General features: G+C 41.3%; 4 protein-coding genes across 7 annotated transcripts; 2 read left to right on the top strand and 2 right to left on the bottom strand.

The window, feature by feature from the left end:
- Nucleotides 1-37: 37 nt before the first annotated feature.
- LOC310957874 (chymotrypsin-like elastase family member 3B) lies at nucleotides 38-1641 on the bottom strand (the record flags this gene model as incomplete). Its single annotated transcript, XM_083928612.1, has 7 exons — nucleotides 38-55; nucleotides 153-305; nucleotides 386-528; nucleotides 635-771; nucleotides 1034-1159; nucleotides 1332-1503; nucleotides 1602-1641. The coding sequence occupies 7 exons, from the start codon at nucleotides 1639-1641 to the stop codon at nucleotides 38-40; spliced, it is 789 nt and encodes a 262-aa protein (XP_083784738.1).
- Nucleotides 1642-2884: 1243 nt separating this feature from the next.
- dhx30 (DEAH (Asp-Glu-Ala-His) box helicase 30) lies at nucleotides 2885-10693 on the top strand (the record flags this gene model as incomplete). The annotated part of the gene is made up of 19 exons (XM_083928973.1): nucleotides 2885-3056; nucleotides 3247-3383; nucleotides 3494-3604; nucleotides 3690-3920; nucleotides 4012-4161; nucleotides 4256-4408; nucleotides 5048-5509; nucleotides 5622-6005; nucleotides 7386-7464; nucleotides 7589-7693; nucleotides 7788-7963; nucleotides 8075-8281; nucleotides 8379-8460; nucleotides 8730-8923; nucleotides 9051-9210; nucleotides 9348-9505; nucleotides 9798-9901; nucleotides 9981-10120; nucleotides 10342-10693. The coding sequence occupies 19 exons, from the start codon at nucleotides 2885-2887 to the stop codon at nucleotides 10599-10601; spliced, it is 3465 nt and encodes a 1154-aa protein (XP_083785099.1). The 3' UTR covers nucleotides 10602-10693.
- A 362-nt stretch (nucleotides 10694-11055) lies between these two features.
- Nucleotides 11056-15377, bottom strand: LOC310958294 (alanine aminotransferase 2; the record flags this gene model as incomplete). Its single annotated transcript, XM_083929176.1, has 11 exons — nucleotides 11056-11146; nucleotides 11288-11400; nucleotides 11516-11671; nucleotides 11821-11995; nucleotides 12246-12382; nucleotides 12483-12562; nucleotides 12673-12916; nucleotides 13003-13136; nucleotides 14878-14986; nucleotides 15094-15183; nucleotides 15279-15377. The coding sequence occupies 11 exons, from the start codon at nucleotides 15375-15377 to the stop codon at nucleotides 11056-11058; spliced, it is 1428 nt and encodes a 475-aa protein (XP_083785302.1).
- A 1168-nt stretch (nucleotides 15378-16545) lies between these two features.
- sharpin (SHANK-associated RH domain interacting protein) lies at nucleotides 16546-24249 on the top strand. 4 transcript variants are annotated; one of them, XM_083927995.1, is made up of 9 exons: nucleotides 16546-16974; nucleotides 20788-20962; nucleotides 21752-21844; nucleotides 21940-22081; nucleotides 22169-22259; nucleotides 22342-22627; nucleotides 22950-23053; nucleotides 23342-23440; nucleotides 23546-24249. In XM_083927995.1, the coding sequence occupies exons 1-9, from the start codon at nucleotides 16711-16713 to the stop codon at nucleotides 23594-23596; spliced, it is 1305 nt and encodes a 434-aa protein (XP_083784121.1). In that variant the 5' UTR covers nucleotides 16546-16710; the 3' UTR covers nucleotides 23597-24249. The 4 variants fall into 4 exon arrangements, with proteins under 4 accessions (XP_083784121.1, XP_083784120.1, XP_083784119.1 ...); XM_083927994.1 differs by having other exon boundaries at nucleotides 23339-23440; nucleotides 23549-24249; XM_083927993.1 differs by having other exon boundaries at nucleotides 23339-23440.
- Nucleotides 24250-24593: the final 344 nt, after the last annotated feature.

Here is a 24593-nt window from a genome sequence, read left to right as displayed (position 1 = left end):
AGATGTCATGAGACAGTTTATTCATCCAGTCACTTCTTCAGTTTTGGGCCATGGTCTGAAGAGAAAATACCACAAGATTAGATTTGTACATTTCACAAATAGCATTCATGTGTTACACGGTTGCTTGATGCCATTTATGTGGCTGCCCTCACCTCACTGATCCAGGGGATGAAAGTGGCCACGCGGGTAAAGACTGTGGGCTTCTGGGGGGTATTACATCCCCGTCCATCCACAAAACTAGTCACTCCTTGCACATACCACTTACCATCTCTGCCTTTACAGTTCAGAGGGCCTCCAGAGTCCCCCTGGAAGATAATGAAAAAAGCAATGTAAAATGTTATGGTGTGTTTCACACAAAGCAGGGATTTGTGTGGTTGTTACTCACGTGGCACGCTGACTTGCTCTCTCCCCCTGCACAGACCATAGTTGTCTTTGCTGAGCTTCCCCACCAGTCACTTTGACTACAGATATTGTGATCCACAATAGGAAGTAGGGCCTGTTGCAGAGTAGTCGCTTGAGGGCCACCAGCTAAAGAGAAGATTACATGATAACTATACTGTATTTGAATAACATTTGATATATCTGAAATATATTTGTTTTACACACTACTGCCCACACGAGCTGGGTTTCTTACAGTAGAGACGACCCCAGCCTGTGACATAGCAGGGCTGGTTGTGGGCGAGAGAAGCACCATGCTGTGGCAGGCAAGCCAGCTGAACCTTGTCATTGATAACAGCACTTTTCTCCAGTTTAAGCAGGGCAATGTCATTCCTACATAACAGGATGAAACGGAAAGAATCATGTCAATAATTATTATTTTTTATTTCGCAGTCTTTTGTGTTCAGTGCTTGTTTTTTCCACAAGTGAAAGTGAATTCCTTTAAAAAAACAAACGTATATATGTACTCAGCTGCCGTTCAACAGAAACTCTCAGGGTAGGCACAGTTTTCAAGGACATGTACTGTGTTTCTTGAAAAATCCACTGCAAATCTGGAACACTAGGATTTTAACGTTGAGAAGGGATGATAACCTACCCACAAGACACGCAGTTGTCGTTCCATTTAGGATGGATGAACATTTTTGCCACCATAATGGACTGTTCAGGTCCTTCCTCCTTCTTCATGTCATGCTCAGCAAGAACCACCCTGTACGTGTGGAATCTAGATTGAAAAATAAAAAAGTTTATTGTCTTGTTTTAAAAAGTAAATATCTATAAATTATTGCTTTAACCTTAAATGCAGTGTGACTGTTGCAAGAAACAAATAACCAGGGATCCCACATGTCATTTATTTTAAGTTATGTTTGTGTGAGATGTATTAAACTTGTCCTCACGTGATGCAGTGTGCAGCAGTCAAGACCCAGTTAGGAGCAATAAGCGTTCCTCCACAAGTGGGGAAGAAAGACTCCAAAGAAACCTGCCATGGCCAGCTGTATGGATGGGCTTCTTCCCCATTCACCACACGACTGGTGTGAGGCTGGTAGCTGGGCACACCACACCCAGACACTTTAACATACAGGGAAAGACAGACAAAAAGTGTGATTGCTTCATATTTACTTCATGTGGTCAATTCTAATGAATGAAAGAGTTGAATGTGGACTCACCAGTTGTTACAAACAGGAGGAGGACGAGTACCACTTCCATCTCTTATTCTACCAAAAGAAAAAAGTTGTATCATGCAGAGCTATTTATGGGCAGCAGTCCAGACACAGCCTGGGAGTTTTCCTTACATTTTCCAGGTGGCAAAAGATAACAGTCAGATAACAGCTGAAAATCAGACTGTGTACAGTATATGCAGATTGAAACATCCCAATAATGCAATGCAATACACAAAAAAATAAAAAAAACAAAAAGTCTTTGTTTGTACTTTATTCTTACACAGGGCCCAGAGTGTGTAACTTCTAAGTTTTAAGACTGGTTTCTGTGTTTTTAGGTGGGAATGTTAGATATAACTATGTCATCAAACAAATGTGTTAAGTTAGGGGGCTCTGTAAAAGACGGTTAAGGAAATTTGATTTCGCTTATAGACCATTTACGGTATCTCTGGATCCCTTATACCAAACACCTGAATTTACATTATGATGTCTGATAATGTTCTCGGGTAAATTAACAAAAGGAGGAAGTCATGTAGCCTTTAAAGTCTTGTTTGGCAGTTAGGGTGTTTCCTCAAAGGGTTGGTTTTTGTCTTTTATGAACATAATAAATATATTGATACATAGTAAAAAAAATGTATAGTGAAGAGATTTGACAAATATTTGTATTTGTAAATAAAGGGAAACGATATGGGTCTGTAACATGTGTTTTAATGGGTTAGGTTTTTTTTACCATGAGAAGTTAATGAATATAGTTATAAAGAATCAATAAAAGTGATAATTGAGGGTTTTTTGTGAATGCATGTGTCAATTAGGGAAGCCATAGGTTTTCAAATGAAGTTGTTTTCAGGAGTTTAGTTTCGCCTGTTATGAACCCCTTGAATTACTTAATAAAACCTTGAACTGATCATCAAGGGATTTGTCAGATATTTTCAAAAATGCTAAAAATGAATGTACAGGTTAAAGGGAAAGCCATGCATCCATTAACGTCTAATAAACTTGTTAATTAAGGGACTCATAACAGAACACATCAGCTCACCAGAACACATAACAACTCATGATATTGTGGTGTAAATAAAATTGGAAGTCATGTAGTCCGACAAAACCAGGCTATTTAAAGTGATTTAGAGCTTTTAAAATTGGTTATTACATTTTTTCTGAAACATTTTCAAATGAATGGATATTTAAAATAAAAGATTAATAATAATAATTCCCACTTCAATCCGGAGGGTGTCGCTGTGACCACCGGGGTATTCTTCAGCGCGCAGTCGCAGAAGAAGAAGTCGTAGGTAAAGATGGCGCTGCCCGGCGGTATACTCATGCGTCTCCGAGCGCTGTGTGATGTTACCAAATGTCTTCATACTGGAGGAAAAACTGTGTCCAACTGGAGCGGAGAAATGTGGTGGTGTAGGACAAAAGCGCGACGCATTCAGGAACACGGGACATCATTTCTACACACCAAAAGAGGTGAGTATGCGGTTAGCTAACCGGTGACGGCATCTCTCTCCCTCAAGGACATCCGTTGAGTAACATCAACATTCGTGCTTGTATTTCGGGGTCTTTTCCTTTCCTGTACCCGACGTTAGAGTGGAAATAAAATATCGTTGACCTTGCATGTGTGTGTCTGCGTGTGTGACCTTATTTTTTACCTGTTTAGATCTTGAGAGCCCGAACCTCCTAAAGGAGTTTCCAGATCCTAAAGGACTCTTGAATAACACCATCTCCCGTTCACTTGGACTCAGCGACCCATCTCAGCTCATCCAGTACAGCTGCACGGAAAGTCCAGGTGTCAAGGTCAGGTCAAAACTCAGAATGGGATGAGGATTTTTCTATTAACATCATGTCCATTGAGAGCTAATGCCTCACATAATATTAAGCTTTGTACTGACACTTTGTTTCTGCAGAAAGCCACTGTCACACTGCTGTGGCCCTGCAAGATTGAAGAGGAAGGTTTTGCCTCCAGTAAGGTCGATGCAGAAAGATTCGCTGCGGCTGCTGCTTGTTTCAAGCTCAAAGTAAGCCGCATTTCAAAACTGTATAAAGTAGACACACATTTCCATTTTAGTCATATTTGATCCCTTCCCTCTTCTTTGTGTATAGGAAATGGGCGTCATCGGTCCAAATAATCAGCTCCCCGTGAGGAGATCTGGCAGGGGAAGAGAAGGGCTACAGTCACAACTATATGATAATGAGGAAGACTCATGGCCAGAAAAGGCCCTTGTGTCTCAAGAGGACCCCTCCAACATCTCTGAAGCTCTTTCCCTTTTTCCCCAACCTAAATCTCTCCTCACCAGGGTCGTCCAGGTTGCCACATCATCCAACAGAACTAGGGTAGGTAGCTCCCTTTCCATTTGCAAAAACAAAAGTTAAGCTCTTATCTCATCATGCATTATAAACCATCTGCCATTCTGTATCTTTCCAGGAGCAAATACAGTTCAGAACAACAGGAGGGAAGCTGAAGAAGTGTGAGCTGACGCTGCTGTGGCCAGAGAAGATGACGTTCTCTGCCACAGCGAGCAAACGAGTGTCAGCAGAAAGAAGAGCTGCAGCTCTTGCCTGCATGAAACTGAAGGTAAGGATGGCTTTGTAAGAATGGCTTTCTTCTTATTTTTTTTATATTCACGTTAGAGCTAGTGTTAAAACAAGCATTATGTCACGTTGGCCAGGAGCTGGAGCTGCTGGATAAAACCAACAACCCGCTGACTCACGCCAAGTATAATAAAGAGAAGGTGAGAGAGGCTGGAGAGCGAGAGAGACGCCCCCTCCCACTGAAAATCCCGGAATACCTGGAGGAGCACATGAGGGAGTACCTCGCACAGGTCAGTCTTCGCCTCATGAGAAAGATGTTTGAGATTTTCTTTCCATGTTTATGTGCACAACATGGCCAAACGTTTTTGGACATATAATCTGTGGGTTTCTGATCCTTGGAAGAACATGAATGAATCAACGTTGTGTTTAAAAACAATTCAGAGTGTGCTGCGTTGGTGGGACATGTTGTTTCAGTTGAGACATGAAATACAATCCAGAAAGTCCAGTTTGAGCAACAGATCCACGACTCCGAAGGCATATCAGATGCCGAAACACTGCAAAACAATTTGCAATACTATGAGATGGCATTTTACATATTTGGAAAGTAAATACAGCAGCAACTATTTGAAGACATTCAGTCACACAGTCAGTTCACAAAGAAATAATGTCATCCAGCATCAGTACCTTATCCCAATCTTCTTTTGGCTGAATGGGAGCAAATCCCTTTAGCCTGATTCCAAAATCTTGTGGAAAGTCTTTTAAAGAAGTGTGAAAGTTGCTATTGCGACAGACAAGTGGCCATAGTTTTGGCTTCAAATGTTCATCATTTACATGTGTTTGTAATGTTTTGAGGGTTTACAAACTCTTGGCCATGTAGTTATGAATATTTGTTTTGTCAAAACTAAACTAACGCCTCATCCTCAAAACAGTACCCAGTGACAACAGAAGTGCAGAAGCTTTGGGAGGAGGAAGAGTTGAGAGAACAGCAGACAGTAGAGCAGGAGGAGGAAGAGGACAACTTGACAGATGCCATCACAGGCAGGCCGTACAGACCTCTGTCTAAATACGAGGCCCGGGAGCTTAACACCTACCTGCAGGAGGAATGGGAGAGAGCGAACCCTGGGCTGAGTGTGGAGCTCCCAGTTGATGCCCACCGTCAGCGTGTGATCTCGGCAGTGCAGTCATCCAGGGTGGTCGTGATCGCCGGTGACACGGGCTGTGGGAAGACGACACGCATCCCCCGCTTCCTGCTGGAGGAGAGCGCAAGGAGCGGCGAAGGGGCCGAGTGCAACATCCTGGTGACCCAGCCTCGTCGGATCAGCGCAGTGTCCGTGGCCCACCGTGTTGCCCAAGAGATGGGTCCAGCTCTAAAAAGCTCTGTGGGATATCAGGTAGATGCAAGTCTATAGTATAAGTATTATTGTTATTTACATCATATTTATTGTAGTTTGTAGTTGGTGAGTTTTTTTTTACAAGGAGTAAGTCATTATATTATATGCATAGGTGAGGCTTGAGAGCCGACCACCAGAGCACAGCGGAGGAGCCTTACTCTTCCTCACGGTGGGTGTCCTGCTGAGGAAGCTGCAGTCCAACCCGTCCCTGAAGGGAATCAGCCACGTGGTTGTGGATGAGGTTCACGAGAGGGACATTAACACAGACCTGCTGCTGGCCCTGCTGCGCACAAGCTTAAAGGAGAACCCTGACCTACGAGTGGTACTTATGAGCGCTACCGGGGACAAGCAGAGGCTGTCCCAGTACTTTGGTGGCTGCCCGATTGTTAAAGTGCCTGGATTCATGCACCCAGTGAGAGACAGATACCTGGAGGATGTGCTGAGAGAGATGGGACGCCAACTGCCAGTCAAAGAGAGAGACGACACAGACAAGAAGGTGAGACTCTATAGACTCTAGCCTGTGATGTGCTCCCACTTAAGTGTATGTGTGTAAGGCTGAAACAATTAATCTAGTAACTCAAGTTACTTGAGTTACTCGATTACAAAAATGCATCAAGGCATCTTTAAATCTCTGCCTCGATGATTGGTTTATTTCCTATTTTGAGCGTTATGCTGCCTATTCTGCGCCGGGATCATTGTTCTGCACAAACAGCTTATGCACACCACTACATCTGGAAAAGGCAGAGAATAAGTTTGGTATCATTTCACACCTAAAAAGAAACTAGAACTGTTATACCACAACAGCATGACATTGATGATGTAGCCTCTAAGCTAAAAACATCCCGTCGTTAACGCCACTTCACAGAGCGCCGCTGTTCCGCTTTAAGGAGTTCGCTTGCCGTAGCTATGGAGAAACAGGAAAAGAACGCAACACGTTAGCTGTCCTTGTGAATGCCTCTATGATTAATTATTCATTACAATGTCAAACATAACTTTACCTACCTGATCAGTCTTTATAGTTTGGTTTGAGGACGTTTTGTACGTTATGGTGAACAGGAAGAGAGCTAACTCATATTCTAAATAAATCTATTTCTCCCTGAAACCTGTTTGAGCTAACGTGCGTCACATAGAATTTTATGCACTACCGGTACTTTGAATTGTTTGAATGGCAAACTTCTTCATGGTAAATTGCGAGTGTATTGCCCTCAACACACACACACATCTTGTCTCTCGCATTCTCTCCCCCTCACGCACACGTGAAGGTTACCAAACCAAATAGGCCTACCCCTAGTGGCGGATTAAGGCTACTGTTTTTGGGCCCCCCACATTATTAATCATGTGTTATCAGAAAAAAAAACAGAAGAAGAGTCTGCAATCTTAAAAAAATCCTGTCAATTTAGGAATTTCCGCTGTTCTTTTAGTCATTGTGTTTCTCTTTCGTGCTCTATCACCGCTATACTGTCTAGTAATAGTAAGTGAGGTATCATTTAACAACAAAATTGACCTTATGAACCTGGCCACATGATTGGGTAAATGTGTCCCATATCTATCAGCTACTTTTTTTTTAAAAATGTTTCTAAGGTAGCATTTTTCCTCCAGTGTAGTAGATAAATAAAAATAGTCTGGCCAATTCAGGGCCCCTGCACACCTGGGGGCACCTAGGCTGCAGCCTGTGCATTAATCCACCTCTGCCTACCCCAGACATAATATATTTTTTTGCAAATTATAATAATTTTTTACTCAAAATTATAACTTTTTTTTTATCCGAATACTTTCATAGAATACTTGATTACAAAAAAATTGATAGCTGCAGCCCTACATTTGTGTCATTTCTCTTGTTATCTGTCTTACAAGTCTGTATGTGATCTCGTTTAAGGGTGGAAGAGATGATGTTACGCCAGATGCTGATTTAGTAGCTGATGTAATCGAGCACATTGACAGACATGGAGTGCCAGGTAAAAAAACAGACCAGCTCTACCACATTTTTGCTTTTTTTTCAATCATGCGTTTATAGCAGTGTTTATGATGATTGGTCTGAATCATATTTGTTAAAGAAAAATCCTTCCCCTTGTGCTTCAGGTGCAGTGTTGTGTTTCCTGCCTGGATGGCAGGACATCAAGGCTGTTCAAGAGAAACTGGAGGAGAGGCATCACTTTTCCTCAGGCTCACAGATGATCTTGCCATGTAAGAGAGGACAGACATATTTTACAAAAACTGGTCTTTCGTTCTCCAAGTGTAGATTTAGGATTTATAATTTATTTCCCTTATCCTTTTTAAGTGCACTCCAGTTTATCAGTAGCAGACCAGCAGACAGTGTTCAGGCACCCCAAAGTGGGCCAGAGGAAGATTGTCCTTGCCACTAACATTGCTGAGACGTCCATCACCATAGATGACATCGTCCATGTGGTGGATACAGGAACTCAGAAAGAACAGAATTATGACACACGGACTAAGGTTAGTATTAAAGTATCTGTTTCATTGTAGACTATTTCAGATCTGCAAAACCTAAGCTTGCCATGTGTTTTACTGGAGAATAAACCAGTTGTTTCCATTTGGTTTGTCCAGGTTTCGTGTCTGGACACAGTTTGGGTATCTCATTCTAATGTCACTCAAAGAAAAGGGAGAGCAGGGCGATGTCAGCCAGGACAGTCGTACCACCTGTTCCCACGAAAGCAGTTGGAATCCATGACTGCCTTCCCCATCCCCGAGATCCTGCGCACCCCTCTGGAGAATTTAGTAGTGCAAGCCAAAATCCACAGTCCTAACTGCAAGGTATTAAAAGAGAACAATGATTTTGGTGTATTTTTTTAACCTGAAATTTTATGTGTATTTCTGACATATTGAATGATGTTATTTTGTGTGTGTGGAGGCTGTAGATTTCTTATCTCAAGTGTTGGACAGTCCAGGGCAAGATGCTGTGAGAGATGCTGTCCAAAATCTACAAGACATTGGTGAGTGATGTTCTGGATTGTTTGGAGAGATTTTAGTCATCGTTCATGTCCAACTGTACACGTGGAGTCCCTCAAGGCTCAACCCTTGGTCCCCTCCTATTTTCCAACTGTATGCTTCTTTTCCGCCAAATTATTCAGAACCATAACATCTCATTCCACTGCTACATGGATGACACACAGCTATAACTTTAAAAAATTTAAATTTGACCATGACGTGTTCACTGTGGGATTCAATCAATGTCTAAGCTGTCAATGCTTACCTTTTGTAGGAGTTCTGGACAAGACGGAAAGCCTAACGCCTTTAGGAGAGCGTGTCGCCTGTATGTCGTGTGACCCTCGTCTGGGCAAACTGCTGGTCCTGAGTGCCATGTTCAGATGTGTTCTGCCCATGCTGTCTGTAGCTGCCTGTCTATCCAGAGACCCTTTTTACAACAGCCTGCAGAACAGAGCTCTTGTTGGCAAGGTGAGTTGGTTTAACAACCAACCGTTGATTCACATGGTTTTAAAATATTGTATCTGACTTTGTGAAATGGCACAAAGTGTAATCACGTAGTAATTGGTTATCATCCTGTCGTATGTGTATTTTACAGGCGAAAGAGACTCTGAACAGCTCCAGCTACAGCGACTATATGGTGTTCATTAGGGCTGTGTTGGGCTGGAGGAGAGTTCAGCAGGAGGGGGACAGAATGGACAGGAATGAATATCTGGGCAAGCACAGTCTGTCCAAATTCAGCCTTCGATTCATCAACGGTTAGTTTGAAGCATATACACATTTATTCAGATATTGTCTCAGTGCATTTTTGTAATTTTAAATCGGTTCTTCTGACCTTTTTTTTTTTTTTTACTTTTCACAAAACAATTTCTGTTGTTGTGCCGTACCGCTGCAGGTCTCATCTCTCAGTTCAGCGACAACCTTCAGGAAGCTGAACTGGTGTCGCGTGCCAGTGAGTGCCAGCATCACACTTCTCTCTACAACATGCACAGCAACCAGGAGGAGCTGCTTAAAGCTGTACTGCTGGCCGGACTCTATCCCAACCTCATTCAGGTACATGGCAACAAAGGAGTTTATTGTAATACTACCTTTATACAGTCCAGTTACTGCTGTTCTCTGTCAAAGGTTGAGACTAAATCTTAAGATGTCTCCATTGTCTATTTTTGTGGTGATGTTATTTCTAAGTTGCAGGTATATTTTAATTATATTAGAGTCAGATTCAGTTTTTATATGGTTTTGTTTCCAAGGGATATACATGATGGTGTCCCTGGTATATTCTACCTTTTTAAAGGGTCCTTGGCTGAAAAACAAGTGAGAACCTCTGACAATACTTTTTTTTCATCAGGTGAAGAAAGGTGGTGTGACCAAAGGAGGGCGCTTTCGCCCCAACCAAATATATTTCCGCACATCCAGTGGACCAGTGATGCTTCACCGCAGCTCAGTGAACAGGTTCGAACACGCTCCAAAATTCATGATTTTACGTCCATAATGCATTTTGTAAACTTATTGTCTTCCTTTTGTGTTGTAGGGGAAAAGAGGATCTCCCTAGTCGCTGGTTAACCTTCTTCAGCGCTGTCCAGTCCAGTGGGGTTGTTTTCATCAGAGACTCTTCTACAGTCCATCCACTCGCCCTTCTGCTGCTCACAGAGTGTGACATCAAAGAGACAGGTAAGGCATGTTCTGAAATACAGACGTTTTGTCACGGCCATACGTACGAACATGCACTCTTTCTTCTTTCTTTTTTTTTTTAAGACATTTTGCACAAAATATGACATACAGGCGCCCCTCTATATAGCACTTAAGTTTTATTACCCTCTTAGATACCAAGACTTGGGGTAAGTCTTCCTCTCTTGATAAATAACTCTGTCTCTGTTTCTCTCACGTCCCAGTTGACAGAGACAGAGTGGTAGTATCATTTCCTGGACACACTCTGGTGCGCTGTGAGTTGTCACCTGAGACCTGGGAGCTGCTGTGGGAGCTACGCACTTCCATTCAGACCATGCTGTACCGCAACCTCAGCAATCCCAGCAACGCAATCACCAACTCTTCTCAGGACGGAAAGCTCATCTCCTTACTGGTAGAGCTGCTCAACAATACAGACTCGAACCCTTTTGCTCAGAACCACAACAGTGACAGTGAGGTGGATTGATCATTGGACACTTTCTACACATGCACATGGCATCTGCTGGTACAGAGGAACCCAAAAAAACAATGATTGCATCTCATTTGTATGTTTTTTTTTTTAGGAAGAAAGTTTGAGAATTGTTTGAAATTCACAGTGGATTGTTGTTATTGTCGAGGTAAATGAGGAACTTCTATATGGTGTGATGAAATCCACCGATTTGAAGTTTGGACTGGTTTATTCATCGTTATTTGCTTCCTGAAAAGCATAAGTTGAATTTGAATCCGAAGTACTTTTAAGTAAAAGTGTATGGCCAAAACACACTGTATACAATAGATGAATTCATATTTATTGCAATAAATATTAACCTTATTCCAACATGAGGCATACGGATCTGATCCTTTTTTTATTGTTTGAATGAATTATTGAACTGGAGATAGATGGAAGTGAGAAAAGAAAATGACTTTTTTCTTAAGAGCCTTTAAGAAAAATCCTCCATGAACTGTGTGTGAAAGCTGGACAGGCGTCGCAGTATTTCTTCCATAGTGTCCTCAGGGGTCGTAATGCAAAACCTGCAGAAAGAGAGTTAAAAGGGTAAACATTTTAAAAATCAGTGTATCCTTGTTAAACCGTGTTTTTTAGAAAACATACTTTTTGCATAGTAAAGCCTCTATTCTGAATAAAATTTAGATTTATACTGTATGATGTTATACCTGATGTGGTGGGTGCCCTCCTTTTGTTCGTAATCGCAGCCAGGACTGACTAACACACCCTTCTCCTCCAGTAGTCGGACAGAGTAGAACATATCTGGTTGCATTCCCAGTTCCTAAAATGAGCAAAACCATAACCACGTAAAAGATATTTTACACCATATGTGTGACATCTTTTTTAAAAGATATTTCCCTGATGTTTAGAATTGGTTCTATCTGCGTTATTGTAACCTTGGCCTTCTGAATGCCTTTATATGGAAGGTGCAGTCTGGGGAATGCAAATGCTCCTCCTTCCACCGGCTGGCAGCAGACACCTGGCAGGCTGTTTAAAACCTCAAAGACTCTCTTTGCATTATGAACCTGCATGGTCCTGATGTGTTTAGTCTCCTGCAGAAGTTAAAGGCAAGAAGAAAATATAAATAAATATAAATATTAAACTGGGACCTAGAGTAATGCCATTTATAAATTGCTTAAGAAAGGTAGACAATTAAGCATCCTGCAAAATAGTCATTTGAACAGCATATGTCTGGTCTCACCACGTTATAAAGTGGGTATGACTGATCTCCTGGTTGCGGAGGGTTTATCATCAGATCAAGGGCAAACTGACCCAACACGGGTGCACAGCTGTCTGTCGAGAACAGTTTGTGGATGTACTGCATAACATCGGGGTCCAGATTGACCAGCTCCACATATCCACCACGCAAACCACACCTGGTGAGAGAGAGAAATACAAAGAGCCAGATCAGTAGCTGTTCTGGAGCTTTAGGTCAAACCACAACATCTGAGCACCTCGAGGACTTCTCGTCTCAATCTTGTGGTAAAATTGAGAAAAAGAATGAATTTTCTGTCTTTAGTCTGTTTTGTAATTACAAGTTATGTTGCATTTCTGCTACTTTTTTTTTTTTTTTTCCAAGTACCACCTATAACTTTAAATATTTCATTCGGGAGTGAAAAAACATACTCTCCCATGATGCCTTTGGATGCTGAGTGGAAGGACGCCAGCTCCACTGTGTCTGAAAGAGGAGGACCCATCTCAGCCAGAACCCTCTTGTAAGACACAAATGTTTTATTTTCCCCATAAACACAGTCCTGATAGACCTGTGGAAGAGAACACACAGAACAGCCAAGTGTTTCTTTACACATATTTGTTATGTGTATGAAATTCTCTGGTTAGATGATAATGCTTTATGACATCCACCTCATCGGCCAGAAGGAAGAGCTTTTTCTCTGAAACGAACCGGATCACCTCTTGCATTGATTTCCTGCTTTGAACATGACCTGCAGGCAACGTGGCACGAAAACAACCATATTATTATTATGCCATATTCGTTGAAACACAACACATACTGTATACTTGGATGATGTCCATTCTGGTGACGTTGTACTACCTGTGGGATTTCCAGGGTTAATGACATACAGAGCTACTGGGTTGCAGACTCCTTTTGCAGATTCCAGCGCTCGATGCAGCTCCTCCACCTGCAGCTCCCAGCCCTGCTCCTCTGTGAGGTAATAGGGGACGGTAACTCCTCCAAGCCCGACAATGGATAAACTGGTAGTGCTGTAGCATGGTGCTGGAGTCAGCACACCTATTCTGGGTGAAGCCTCACTGCTCACCAAGACCTTGAACATGTTCTAATCAGCACAGAAGAAGATTGTGTTAACTCAAAGAAGGTGACGCATATATATCATTACAGTATGTTAGTAATATTGTCTGTTACCGTGAGTGTCCACTGTGAGCCGGAGCTGATGTATATGTTTTCAGGGTTAGATGGAGCCCCACCATCTCGTGTTGTTATGAATTCAGAGACTCTGTGGACTATTTCTAATATGCCCGCTGTAGCAGTATAGGAACCTGAAGGAATAACACAAAAAAGCTGGTTAACACAGATTTCTATCCTTCAAAACTGGGCAGTGTGCTAATATTATTATTGTTGTATTTTAACAAAACAAATCTCTTTACTCTCTATATCGTATTATATCTCTATTACATTATTTTCTATTTGGTTATTGGATTGCATTTAGAGCTTGTATCTGAAGCACTTTACAATTTAGCCTCACTCAGCCATGCACACCCACACACCCGTGACAGCCAGGTATCATGCTGACCAACCATCGTGAGCAATTTGGGGTTCAGTGTCCAGCTCACTTCGATATATGGACAGGAGGAACCGGGGATTGAACCACCAACCCTACAATCAGTGGACAACCACTCTACCTCCTGAGTCACAGCAGTCCATTTCTATTATATACTGTATAATGCATTTTATATGTGTAGTTAATATTCCATACATGGCACATATTCAGTATCACTGTATTTATAACACAATATTCTTCCATATATTTCTATGTATATTGCATTTATTATTCAGTATACTTAACTATATACCTACACTTATGTACTGATACACACATCACTGCTGCAGTTTTAGAATGGGATATCTGGATTTATTTCACAAAAAATATTTGCACAATTATTTTATATAGTCTTTGATATTGTGATATATACGTAAATAATTTTTGTTTAATTTCTCTAATTTCTTTAATGTGGCAACTATCATATTAATCTACAGGACAGCAATAAACTATGAAATTCTCACATTTGAAAACTGGAACAATCAAATGTTTGGCTTTTAAATCAATTAACTTAAATTAACTTAGCATATCCTATATGCATAAAAACATTCTGAAGACCCCACTCGCCCTGGTCACAACCTCTTTGAACTCCTCCCCTCTGGCAGACGTTACTGATCTCTGTACTTCAGCAAAACCAGACATAAAAAAAGCTTCTTTCCCTCTCACTCTCTTTCGCCATCTCACTACTGAATAGCTGATCTGTTGTACTGCCTCCTAAATCTATCTCCTGCATTTAGTATGTTCATTCATTCATCTGTTTTATATATGTATAATTATATTTAAGACCCTACTTCATATCACATATATGTATATTGTATATGTTCATAACGTGTGTGCATGTCTATTTTTGCCATCTGGATTGTATCTTTGTATATTTGTCCCAGTTTATATATATATATATATATTTTTTATTTTTTTATTTATTTATTTTTTTAATTTTACTTATGTGTACTTAGTGTCAATATTGTATATGTATATATGTCTGAGAGAGTGAACACCTACCAGAGTCAAATTCCATGTATGTGTGCATACTTGGCCATTAAAGCTGATTCTGATTCTGATTCTGATAAATAGAGAAATCCATAATTTTCACAACATAATCCATTCACCAAGTTTTGGTCTATCCACACAAACACTCTCCCTTATACCTATAGTCCTATTTAGCCATTAAGATTGATTTGCCTAGGCTTTGAAATGTTTCTGGCATCACTTTATTACCACTGAACGCAATTAGCATGGCAGTAGACTCTTGTTTATGCTATGAGTACGTCATACAAAGTTCAATTGCCTTTTATTCTGTAAGGATGGAGGCAGAAATCTGGGACCCCCACATCTCAAAACACTATCCGATTGAGATACCACTAGAAGTCAGTAGAAGAGTAGAAAGGATTTTGTCATTCGAGGGGGCTGACTAACATTTTCATTGTAATAATACACACATACATATACACAGCCCTTACCTACACTCCCCCCAGCACATTCCTTAAGCAGCCTCTGAGCCCTCTGTCTGACATCCACTGGCAGTTTGTTGCTGTCTGCAAGTTGAGGGTAAAGACATGCTGCAAGAACCTGCAAAATATCAAAACTCACAGTAGATCAAGACTGTATAGTCAAAGGAAGATGCATTAATTTACATGAGCAGTTTTGATACACAGTCTTCAAAGGTCACAGATTACCTGTCGGACAAATGACAGAGGCTTCACGCCTGCCCTGTGCGGGTCACCCCAGGAGACATCTATCACTTCGTTGAATGGCTTTCTCACTTTCTATGGAGTAAATTTAAAGTATAAATACAGGTTGGAAAACTGACTCTAGTATCCATATTGCAAATATGTCACTAGCTTTTTTTTTTTTTTTTTACCTGTTGGAGCTCTTGCTTGATCTGGCTTGCTCGTCTGACCAGGACTGCAGACTGCTTCATGTTCTTCACATTTGGATTGATCTCCTGCATGATAGACATTTCTGTAATTCCTCTTTACTTCTAAAAGACCAGCAGCTTTGTTGAGCTGAAATGTTTCCTGCCAACTTGCCACAAGCTCAGTCACTGCATGTAGATAGGATTTCTAGTTAAAGATATCCAGGAAGATATGTGGCAATTAGTGCCTTATTAACAGATTTTAGATCTGGCCGACTGTCTTGGTGACATTTTATTTAAATCTTTCACTTATTTCTACCCCCCCCCCTGCCCCCCCAAAAAAACCCAGAACAACTGTATAATATATTTCTTCTTTGCTATATATTAACTTTTAGTTCTGACTGTGTGTGACACCTGCAGAAACTACTAAATACGGCTACTGCTTTCAGTGCATTGATCTCAGGCGTTTACTACTCTCAAAATCAGATACAGCTCATAGATAACAGAGCAAACAGCTAACATCACTCCTGTTCTATAGTCCCTGCATGGTTAGGATATGTTTAAGCATCCTATATAGTAAAAGTTTATGCTGTCAACATATCATGGTACTTATCTTGTGTACCACAAATGTAGACGAAGACCTACAGTGAAGTTAAGAATGATCTTGCATCTGAGTTTTTCAGTAGGACAGGGTCTTATTTCTCAATTCAGTTTTATATATATGTTTTAGCCTCTATGTGAGAGATTTAAATAACTTATATTATGTCATTTATTCAATACTTTTATTCCACATAGTTTGTTTTACTGTTTTGTTTTCAGTGTGTGGGACAGTAGGAAAAAACTACTGTGGTTTTGTTATTGAGTAAGGCCACATATTATTATTATATTTACACATATTCAGCATTTGAATATTATTTTCAATCATTCAGATTTTTCATACTTTTGCAAATATTCAGCTTTTTTAATGTTCTCTTCAAATATTCAGCTTTTTCATAATTATGCACATATTCAGCTTTTTGAATATTCTTTTCAAATATTCAGCTTCACCATTAAAACATTTCTACGTTAGAAACCTTTCTAAATGCATTTTCTTCTTTAATATGTTAGTTTTATTGCTTTTTGTGTTAAATCTTTTATATGTCTAATATACCTGAGAAGTGCTTTTTATGGCTTTTTTATGTTTCAGGGCCACGTTTCTTTACGGACATAAATAAAAGACGTACTCCTGTACTTCCTGTTTTGTTTTTCTTTCACTCTGCTCGGGTCGGGTAGATATGGAAGAATTTTCGGGACGAGGAGACAACCACAGCCTGCCCGGGAAGACACGCGCTGTCTTTAGACGCCGGTGGACCTTATAAACCCGACAGAAGCAGCGGGCAGCAGTCACACCTTCCGCGGGGCTCCAGACACCCTCGCTCCGCCTCTGAGTGTCCGAGATATGGCACTCAGCTCTGGCGGCTGGGCTCCTCAAGCCCCGGTCCCTGCCTCTTCCCAACAGACTGCATGCGGCGGGCCTGTGCTGACGCCTTGCTGCAGTACCGTTTTAATGTCAGTTCGGGTTTCGGTGTGCCATTCCGGGATCCGGCCCCTGTGCCTCCCCGGAGCAGGCAGCGAGGCTCTGCGGCTACAGCTCAGCATGGACCCAAGCCGGGCCGGAGAGTTCCGACTGGCGCTGCGAGATACGAGCGGAAGCCGCAGTGTGGTGAGATTTCACACATACACCTGTGTGTTTAGGGTGTGTGTGCGGTCCTTACCAGCTTAGATATGCTTGTGATGAACTACCGGTGAACCACTAGTGAGTCACATTTATATTTTATAGCAGTATAGGCCTGTACACGCCATTTTATAGAGCACTACAGCTCCACGGATCCAGATTTGGGAATAAAATCACACCATATGTCATTGAATGCATGTGGTTATAAAGACATAGAGCTGCAACACCACCCAGGACTTTCCTCAATGGGATATAAAGGTGTACCACATGATATAGAAAGTGTTTTTAGTTACCAAGACTGCAGTTAAGAGTCATTTTTTTTAGTTTCATTTTCATTTTCAGTCTTCCCTTAACCACTGCACATTCAGTTTTATTAGAAACATCATCAGAATAAATCTGAAATGGCACATTGGTAAACAATTGCAAGAGGTGGGAATTTTTCTGCAAATTTTCAGCATTTTGTCATCATATAGCAGGATAATACTGTAATGTTACAGTCACCGCTCTGTCTTGTTGGAAGTATCTATTCAATTTAAATTATACGCCTGATTTTTAAAGGATGGACCAGGAGTAGACGGGTGTGTGTGTGTGTGTGTGCGTGTGCGTGCGTGTGTGTGTGTGTGTGTGTGTTGGCAAGTTTAATTTGACAAGTGCATCCACCTTAATGCCCCCTCCTCAGCTTACACGTATGTCACGCAAGGCTAAAAGTTAGTTTGAAGCAACAACAGTAAATTGAGTTTGCGGTAAAAGTTCCACATTCACACGCTGCTTTTCCACATTTTTTCACAGGTTATACTCTGGCCTGAAATAGCCAATCCAACTCATACCTGAGCTGACTGAGGAAGGTTGAGCAAAGTCTGACCATGTAGAACTGAGCCTGACAAGCTGATACTGAGCTATCCTAATATGGTCCTCAGTTCAGAAGACAAAACTTTTTGATGTAGCTAACAACATGTGATTCCTCTGGCATCCCCCTGAGGCCCAACTTTACATTTTTAGCTAGTGATGTGAGAAGAGTTTTCTCCCTGTGTTTCATTCATCCAATAACTTTGTGTTGTGGATTAAAGTCCTGTCTCAAGTTGCCCTTTCACATACATGTAACACACAACAGAAAATTATCCACGTCAAACAATCACTTAGTGGAAATACTGTTTGGTTTAGGCGAGGCCTGGGTAGAGAGTGCAGGAGGCACAGACATGAAGCTGATTACACTTCGGTCACGTAGCCGGTTGAATTTGTCTGAGGTTTTCGGTGTTGGTCCTTACAGGCACAAGTTCCTGAATCTCGTTGTCTCTTCGGTTAGACATTTTCATCGGCGTCTATGCATAGATAACCTTTCTTCTTTACGCTTCGATGTTTCACACAAGCTGAGTGATAGAAACGTCATCAACCGCTCACTTGCTCGCTATGAGTTCGCAGACGTCGACATGCTCTATTCACACATGGGCTTAGATGGAGATTACCTGGTCTTTGTACCATGGAGCTGCCAGGGTAAAATCCATTTGATGTCCGATACAAATGATTTTCTGACATTTGGGTTCTTAAACACAGCTCCACCAGGTAATGACTCATTAATATATATATACATATATTTGGTTATAAACCATTTCAGGTTTGCAGTGCATGTGTGAAAGGGGGGCTTTTCTGTTCAAATGTTTAAAGTCTCAGTCTAAACCTGAGCTAACCCCTGATGACATTATCTGGGTTATATTCTCCAACTTTACAAATATACTCCAGAGACACAGAAGCAGGGTCCAAAATGAACTTTTCCAGAGGCCAATAGCTGGTAAACTGAAAAAAATGTAACAGCCCAAATATTTTTCAACAGACCATAAAACTGCATGCCATCAAAAACACTGCAGGTCGTTATAATGTAGTTGCCGTCATAAAAAAAAAAAGTTGATCCCTCCCCGCCCACTTATCTGTGAAAACAACATGGTCAATCAACTGACATGTTGTAGTGATGACTTCGTAGTGAAGAAGGCCTATTTCAGCAACCCACCGATGACTGAGCTCATTTATTTTATTTGCCAATGTAGATTTTTACTCATATTTAGCAAGCGTCAGGGGCTAATAATGGACCCTGCACTTAAGAGATTAAATAACTGTTTTAACAGGCTAAGTAGTACTGCTTGTGATAAATGAACTGATCCTCATCTGTAAAATTGGTGGAGTGTCTATATAGATAACTTAAGTGATCAATTGATTATCAAAAAAATATTATATTTTCTGTAAATGAAACCAAAATTAGTAAGAAATTGTGTCTGGACTGCATGCGTTTGTGTTTGTCAAGCTGTCCTCTTGGTAATAACATGATAGTGTTATATCTTTTTTTTTTTTTTTCTCCTTCATAGTCTTTACAATTAGTCTATTTTTGAGCGCATACTGCGCTTGTTGACCAACATCTTTAAAGGACACATTTATTCTCAGTTGCATGAATTCCAGTTGCTGGTTGAAGTTTCACAAATGGGAGGATTTGCTGCTTTTCCTCGTCATTTCTGATTGTAAACGTAATATTTGGACTGTTGATTCATTTGTATAGATAATTCATAGACAAAACAATTAGTTGAGAAATAATTTGCAGAGTAATTACAGTTCTACTCAGTTGCAAAACCAGGTGCACTTGTTTCTTACACTGTTAATGTTCCTCTGGTTGTATCAAGGTAGCCTCAGTACTGCACTGCTGAGGGACGAGGTCTTCTTTCTTTCAGTATTAAGGGTGATTGCATCAGCTGCAACTGTAGACACACACGCTTGATCATGTGGGAAGTTGACCTGACTTTGAACTCCGCCTGTCTCACCACTCATCCAAACTTTTCTCTCTGTCATTTGTTTAGTCAAGTTCACTCTGTGCTGGCGTCCTCAGAAATCTGACAGGCTCGGCTTTGGCTTTTCATCTTGGTAGATTCTAAAGTCGGACAGATTTCCCCTTGACATTTGAGATGCTTCTTGATTAGCATACTTTTGCTTCGATCTCAGCTTCTCTTAGGGCGTACTCACACTGTCCTTCCATCCCGGGCAAAACCGTTTTTTCAGCTAAAGCCTAGCGTAGCGTGTCTGTGTGAGCCGGCAGACTGTTTGTACACAGTCAAATCAAAGTATACATACAGTGTCAGGCAGGAGGGAAATCCCTCTTCGCTGCTTTTGTCTACCCACATCATACTTCAATGCCTTAATGATGCTGCAGTGAATGTTAGGGGGCAGATTATGTGTAATCTTACTCGCTTTCTGCCATAATATTTCCTTTTCTTATACTAGTAATCTTGCAAAGTGTATTGCATTTATTTTGTACGTTATTTTCCGCATGTTTATAACAAATTTAATAATGGATATAAATAGTTTAAAAAAGGTCGTCAGGTCATCAGCAATGTGTATTTGCAAATGCCCCAGGCTGCCTTATTAATGCTGTTGAGCTAAAAGTTGATCAGTTTTTCAGTCCATACACAGAACTAATCTACAACTATTTTGATAATAAATAAATAAATAGTTTTGGCCAATTTCAAGTAGAAATACCAAACATTTGTTAGTCCCGGATTTCAAATCTGAAGATTTGCTGGTTATTTGAATATCAATCAGACTGTTGGCCTGACAAAACAATCAATTTGAGGATTTCACTGGGTCTGAGACATTGTTATGAGCATTTTTCATTGACTAAATGATTTAAATTCTATTTTTGTAAAGATTATTTATTGATACATTCTTTTTTTTTGTAAAGATTATTTATTTAAGTTTGTTTCCTACAGGCTGTCTGTGCAGAGATGAGCTGTTTGAGATTAACCTGTTTTGTTTTTCCCCCCTCAGTTCATCGCAGAGTTTGACCTGCGCTCGGTGCAATACGAGGTCAAATCCCCTCGCTGCCATGAGATGCGTCTCGCCACTCCGCCCCACGACTGCATCCGCTTCAACTTCCGCTGCGACCGCGAAGCCGAAGAGTGGGCCACAGTGGTTATGTCATCGCTAAGAGAGGCACACAGAGGTCAGTTTGACTATTTTTCTTCCCCTATTGTGCTCGTCTAATAAACCAGCCAACAAATAGAAACAGGAGCATCCTGGTGATTGAGATGCATACCATGTCACTGCAGCGTCCCCACATCGATTTGAACCCTTTCTCTCTCTCAACATATTCCCTATCTGCCTCTACACTATTGGCTATCCTATAAAGGCAAATACTAAAAAAACAATCTTAACAAAAACAAACAAATTAAAAGTATAGTAAAGCAACATGGCATGCCAACTGTGGCCCCAGGTGTAAACCACTTTACAGTATGTAAGGTCTGAAGGACAAATACATGATATATGGTATATAAAATAAACCAGATGCACTGTATCTTAAGCTCATGGCTCTTTTAGAAATGTACATTCAAAGCCAATTTTTCGAAGTAAAGCGACATGAACTGCAGGTTTTTGAGGGCTAATTTGTAGGCGTAAGCTATGAAGGCAAAACCAAAGGCTGAAGGAAAAACAAGCCAGCATTAAGTGTGCTGCCAGGCTGAAGTGAAGTCTCATTTGGCCAGGCACAAGTTGTTACAAGAATCTTTCAAGGTAGATTCTTGTTGTAACTGTAAACTAGGAGAGTGTGATAAGTGTGTAAATGAAATACACATGAGGAAATGCCATAGTGCTAGAGACACAGTTTTTTGCTGATGCGTACGTTTGGTCTTTATTAGCCAAGTGCAGTTAAAATAAATACGGATATGGGGTGTTATTGGTATGCTTTGACAACCGCAAGTGCTTTTGTAACAGTTTCTTGGTTCTCCTCTGACAGTTGCAAATATCAACACATGCGAATCAGATGGCAGACACGACGACAGAGCAGCATCGATGGAGCAGTGGAGCTCAGCCTCGCTGCCACTCACCGGTGGGTATCTGTTTACCGTTGTGTGTTCTCTCTCTCTCTCTCTCTCCGTTCAGAACATGACACTTTTGATCACTCCTTTTTTCTTTTTTTTTTAGAGGAGCTATGCTTGGAGCTTGCCAGGGCGATTGAAGCGGGTGATACACAAGCCGCTTCACAACACGCATCTGCACTCGCTCGGCAAAAAGCGGTGCTGACGATTCAGCTGTCTGAAAAGAACTACGCAGAGGGAGAGATCGGGTGAGAAATGAAAAGTGTAGGGCTGAGGAGTTACTGCTCCTAGTTTACGTGTTTCTGCAACTCAATAGTGCTGTATCTGTGTTGCAGTTTATCTGTGGTGGTGGAGGATGTTTCGTCATCCTGTTGTGTCACAGTGAAAGTCTTCCCTTACATGACCGTGGCTGCACTCAAGCAACAGGTAAGAAAATTGTCATTAACTGATGAGTAAATAGGTGTAGCAGATTTCCATTCACTCACTCCCACCGCCTCTCGTTCTTCAGGTGTTTCTTGAGTACGGTTTCCATCCTCGCGTGCAGCGCTGGGTGATCGGGCAGTGCTTGTGCACCGAGCCGAGGTCGCTGGCCTCCTACGGGGTGCAGAAGGACGGTGACACGGCGTACCTCTACCTGATCTCCGCCCGACAAGCCCGCATCACTCGCCAGCTGTTCCAGCAGGACCTGGAGAGTGCCCTCCTCGCCCCACCTCTCCCGCCGGGCAACGGACCAACCTCCCAAGACTGGAGGGGTTACAGCACCCTGCCCTCGAGGTTACCCCACAACAACCAGGGTAAGTTCGACCAACGTGCCCTTTCTGTCACAGCTTACGCAGCAAGTGATGTGTTTTTTCATTCTTTTGACTTCACTTCATATTTAAAACTATAAATATAAATTTAAAGCGCAAGCCAATCCATCTGATCGTATGTTTTGGTTTTGCTGTAGGGATAAATGTGAAGTGTGTGATGATGTCTGTGGACTTCAGTTAGTCATTATTGATTTAAATGTAAACAGGCACTTTAACCCTGTAGGCTGCCACCAAGTACAGAAGAAACACACACCAAAAAATGTCCCTGTAACTACACTATAACACTATAACTTTTTTTTTCTATCAGGGAGCACAGGTGGAGGAAGCGATAGACCAGGTGATATTAGAGATGTTCTCGACATTGAGAACCTGGCGCTGAACGATCACACCAACAAAGCCAGTAAAACACAGGTATGTAAGCAGTCTGTATACTGTTGGTAAAGCAGCAGACACAACAAGAGTAAATGAAAAAAATAGTTATACTTTAGTGGCAATTCACACAGCTTTTTAATAAAGGCACCCTTGTCGTTACCATTCTGGTATGATGAATCAAATGAAGCTAAGCTAGGCTAATACATCTATAAATAGATGAAGAAAATGCATCTATGTGCCTGACTGATTTTTGGTAAATATTTGAAGTAATATAATTAGCCAAAGTATTCTTTCTTGAATCCGTTTCTACTCATCTCCTCTCAGCAGACAGAGTGGGCTTGTCCCTTATGCACTTTCATCAACAAGCCGTCCCGTCCAGGCTGCGAAATCTGTGCCACAGCCAGGCCCGACGCACACATCCAGCAGGTAACAACGCAATATCTCGCAGTCGATACCTTTTTTCTCTGCTACTCTTTGTAACATTTTACCTCAGTGACACTCGCCCATCTTTTTATGTCTTCTCTCGCAAAGGAGAAAGGAAGGAGAGAGGATCGGGGAGAGTTCGGTTTAAGCAGCAGCTGACTGCCCATCGTCGCTGTCAGGTCGCAATGTCTCACTCACGCACGCATACATACACACAAAGAGGATGCTAAACAAAAAAAATACTCACATAAAGACTGTCAAGTGCACTGAGAGTCCTCTGACAGCTGGAGCGATTGAAGCGTTGTAGCAAGACTCAGAGCTGCACTGGTCGAGGCTCGGATGATGAACTGCAGAGAGAGAGCAGCAGCTCTGACCCGTTACATGGACCATAGCCATGACATACATTTGAATTCGGCAAGACCTCTTTTTTTTAATTTATGTTACAAAGTGTATGTGTGTGACGCAAACAACACAGACAGCCTAATATTTATTTTAGGTGAGGGAGGTTGATTATGGAAGTTTTTTTTTTCATTTGATCGCAACAGAAGTTGAGGGAAAGTCATACTTTCAGTTTCTGCCAACTGTGAAGTGAGAGAAAAGTGGAGCCTTGTGCAATACCCTGTTCTGTTTGTTAAGGTCATCTGCCAAAAAAATGTTGGTTTTAAAAGAAAAGAAAAAACAGCCACGGCTGAGAAGGTGTGTCGCGTTTACAGGGTTGTCAAGTGCTTTTATTTTTTTATAACATTGTATTAAGTGTATTATTTTTAACGAGATGCATTGAGTAATTGATGTACATTTCAGTAGTTGATCTAATTTTACTCAATTCTCTGTGAGCTGTGACAGCAATGGAATGGTGTTTTCAGTACATAACTGTAAAAATAAAACAGACTTGCATTAGCTGAATAAACATAATGGAATTAAACAGATCATGTTTTTCTTGATAATACATCTCAGATAATTGCTTGACATTTGCTGTTCATTGTGTGTCGGTTCCTCCGTCTGCTTATCCAAGCTTGAGGCGTGCCGACCGACATCATCGCTACCCCACTTCAAAAAATCCAAACTACCTCCTTAAAAGGAATCAACAGATGATGCTGAGTTTATTCGTCAGATGGAGCAATACTCGATCTCCGACACACTTTTATAATCTTGTCTG

Source organism: Echiichthys vipera, assembly GCF_963691815.1.
Source record: "Echiichthys vipera genome assembly, chromosome: 15".
Taxonomy (NCBI): domain Eukaryota; kingdom Metazoa; phylum Chordata; class Actinopteri; order Perciformes; family Trachinidae; genus Echiichthys; species Echiichthys vipera.
The sequence above is the reverse complement of the archived record's forward strand: the minus strand, read 5'-3'. Positions and strand labels throughout refer to the sequence as shown.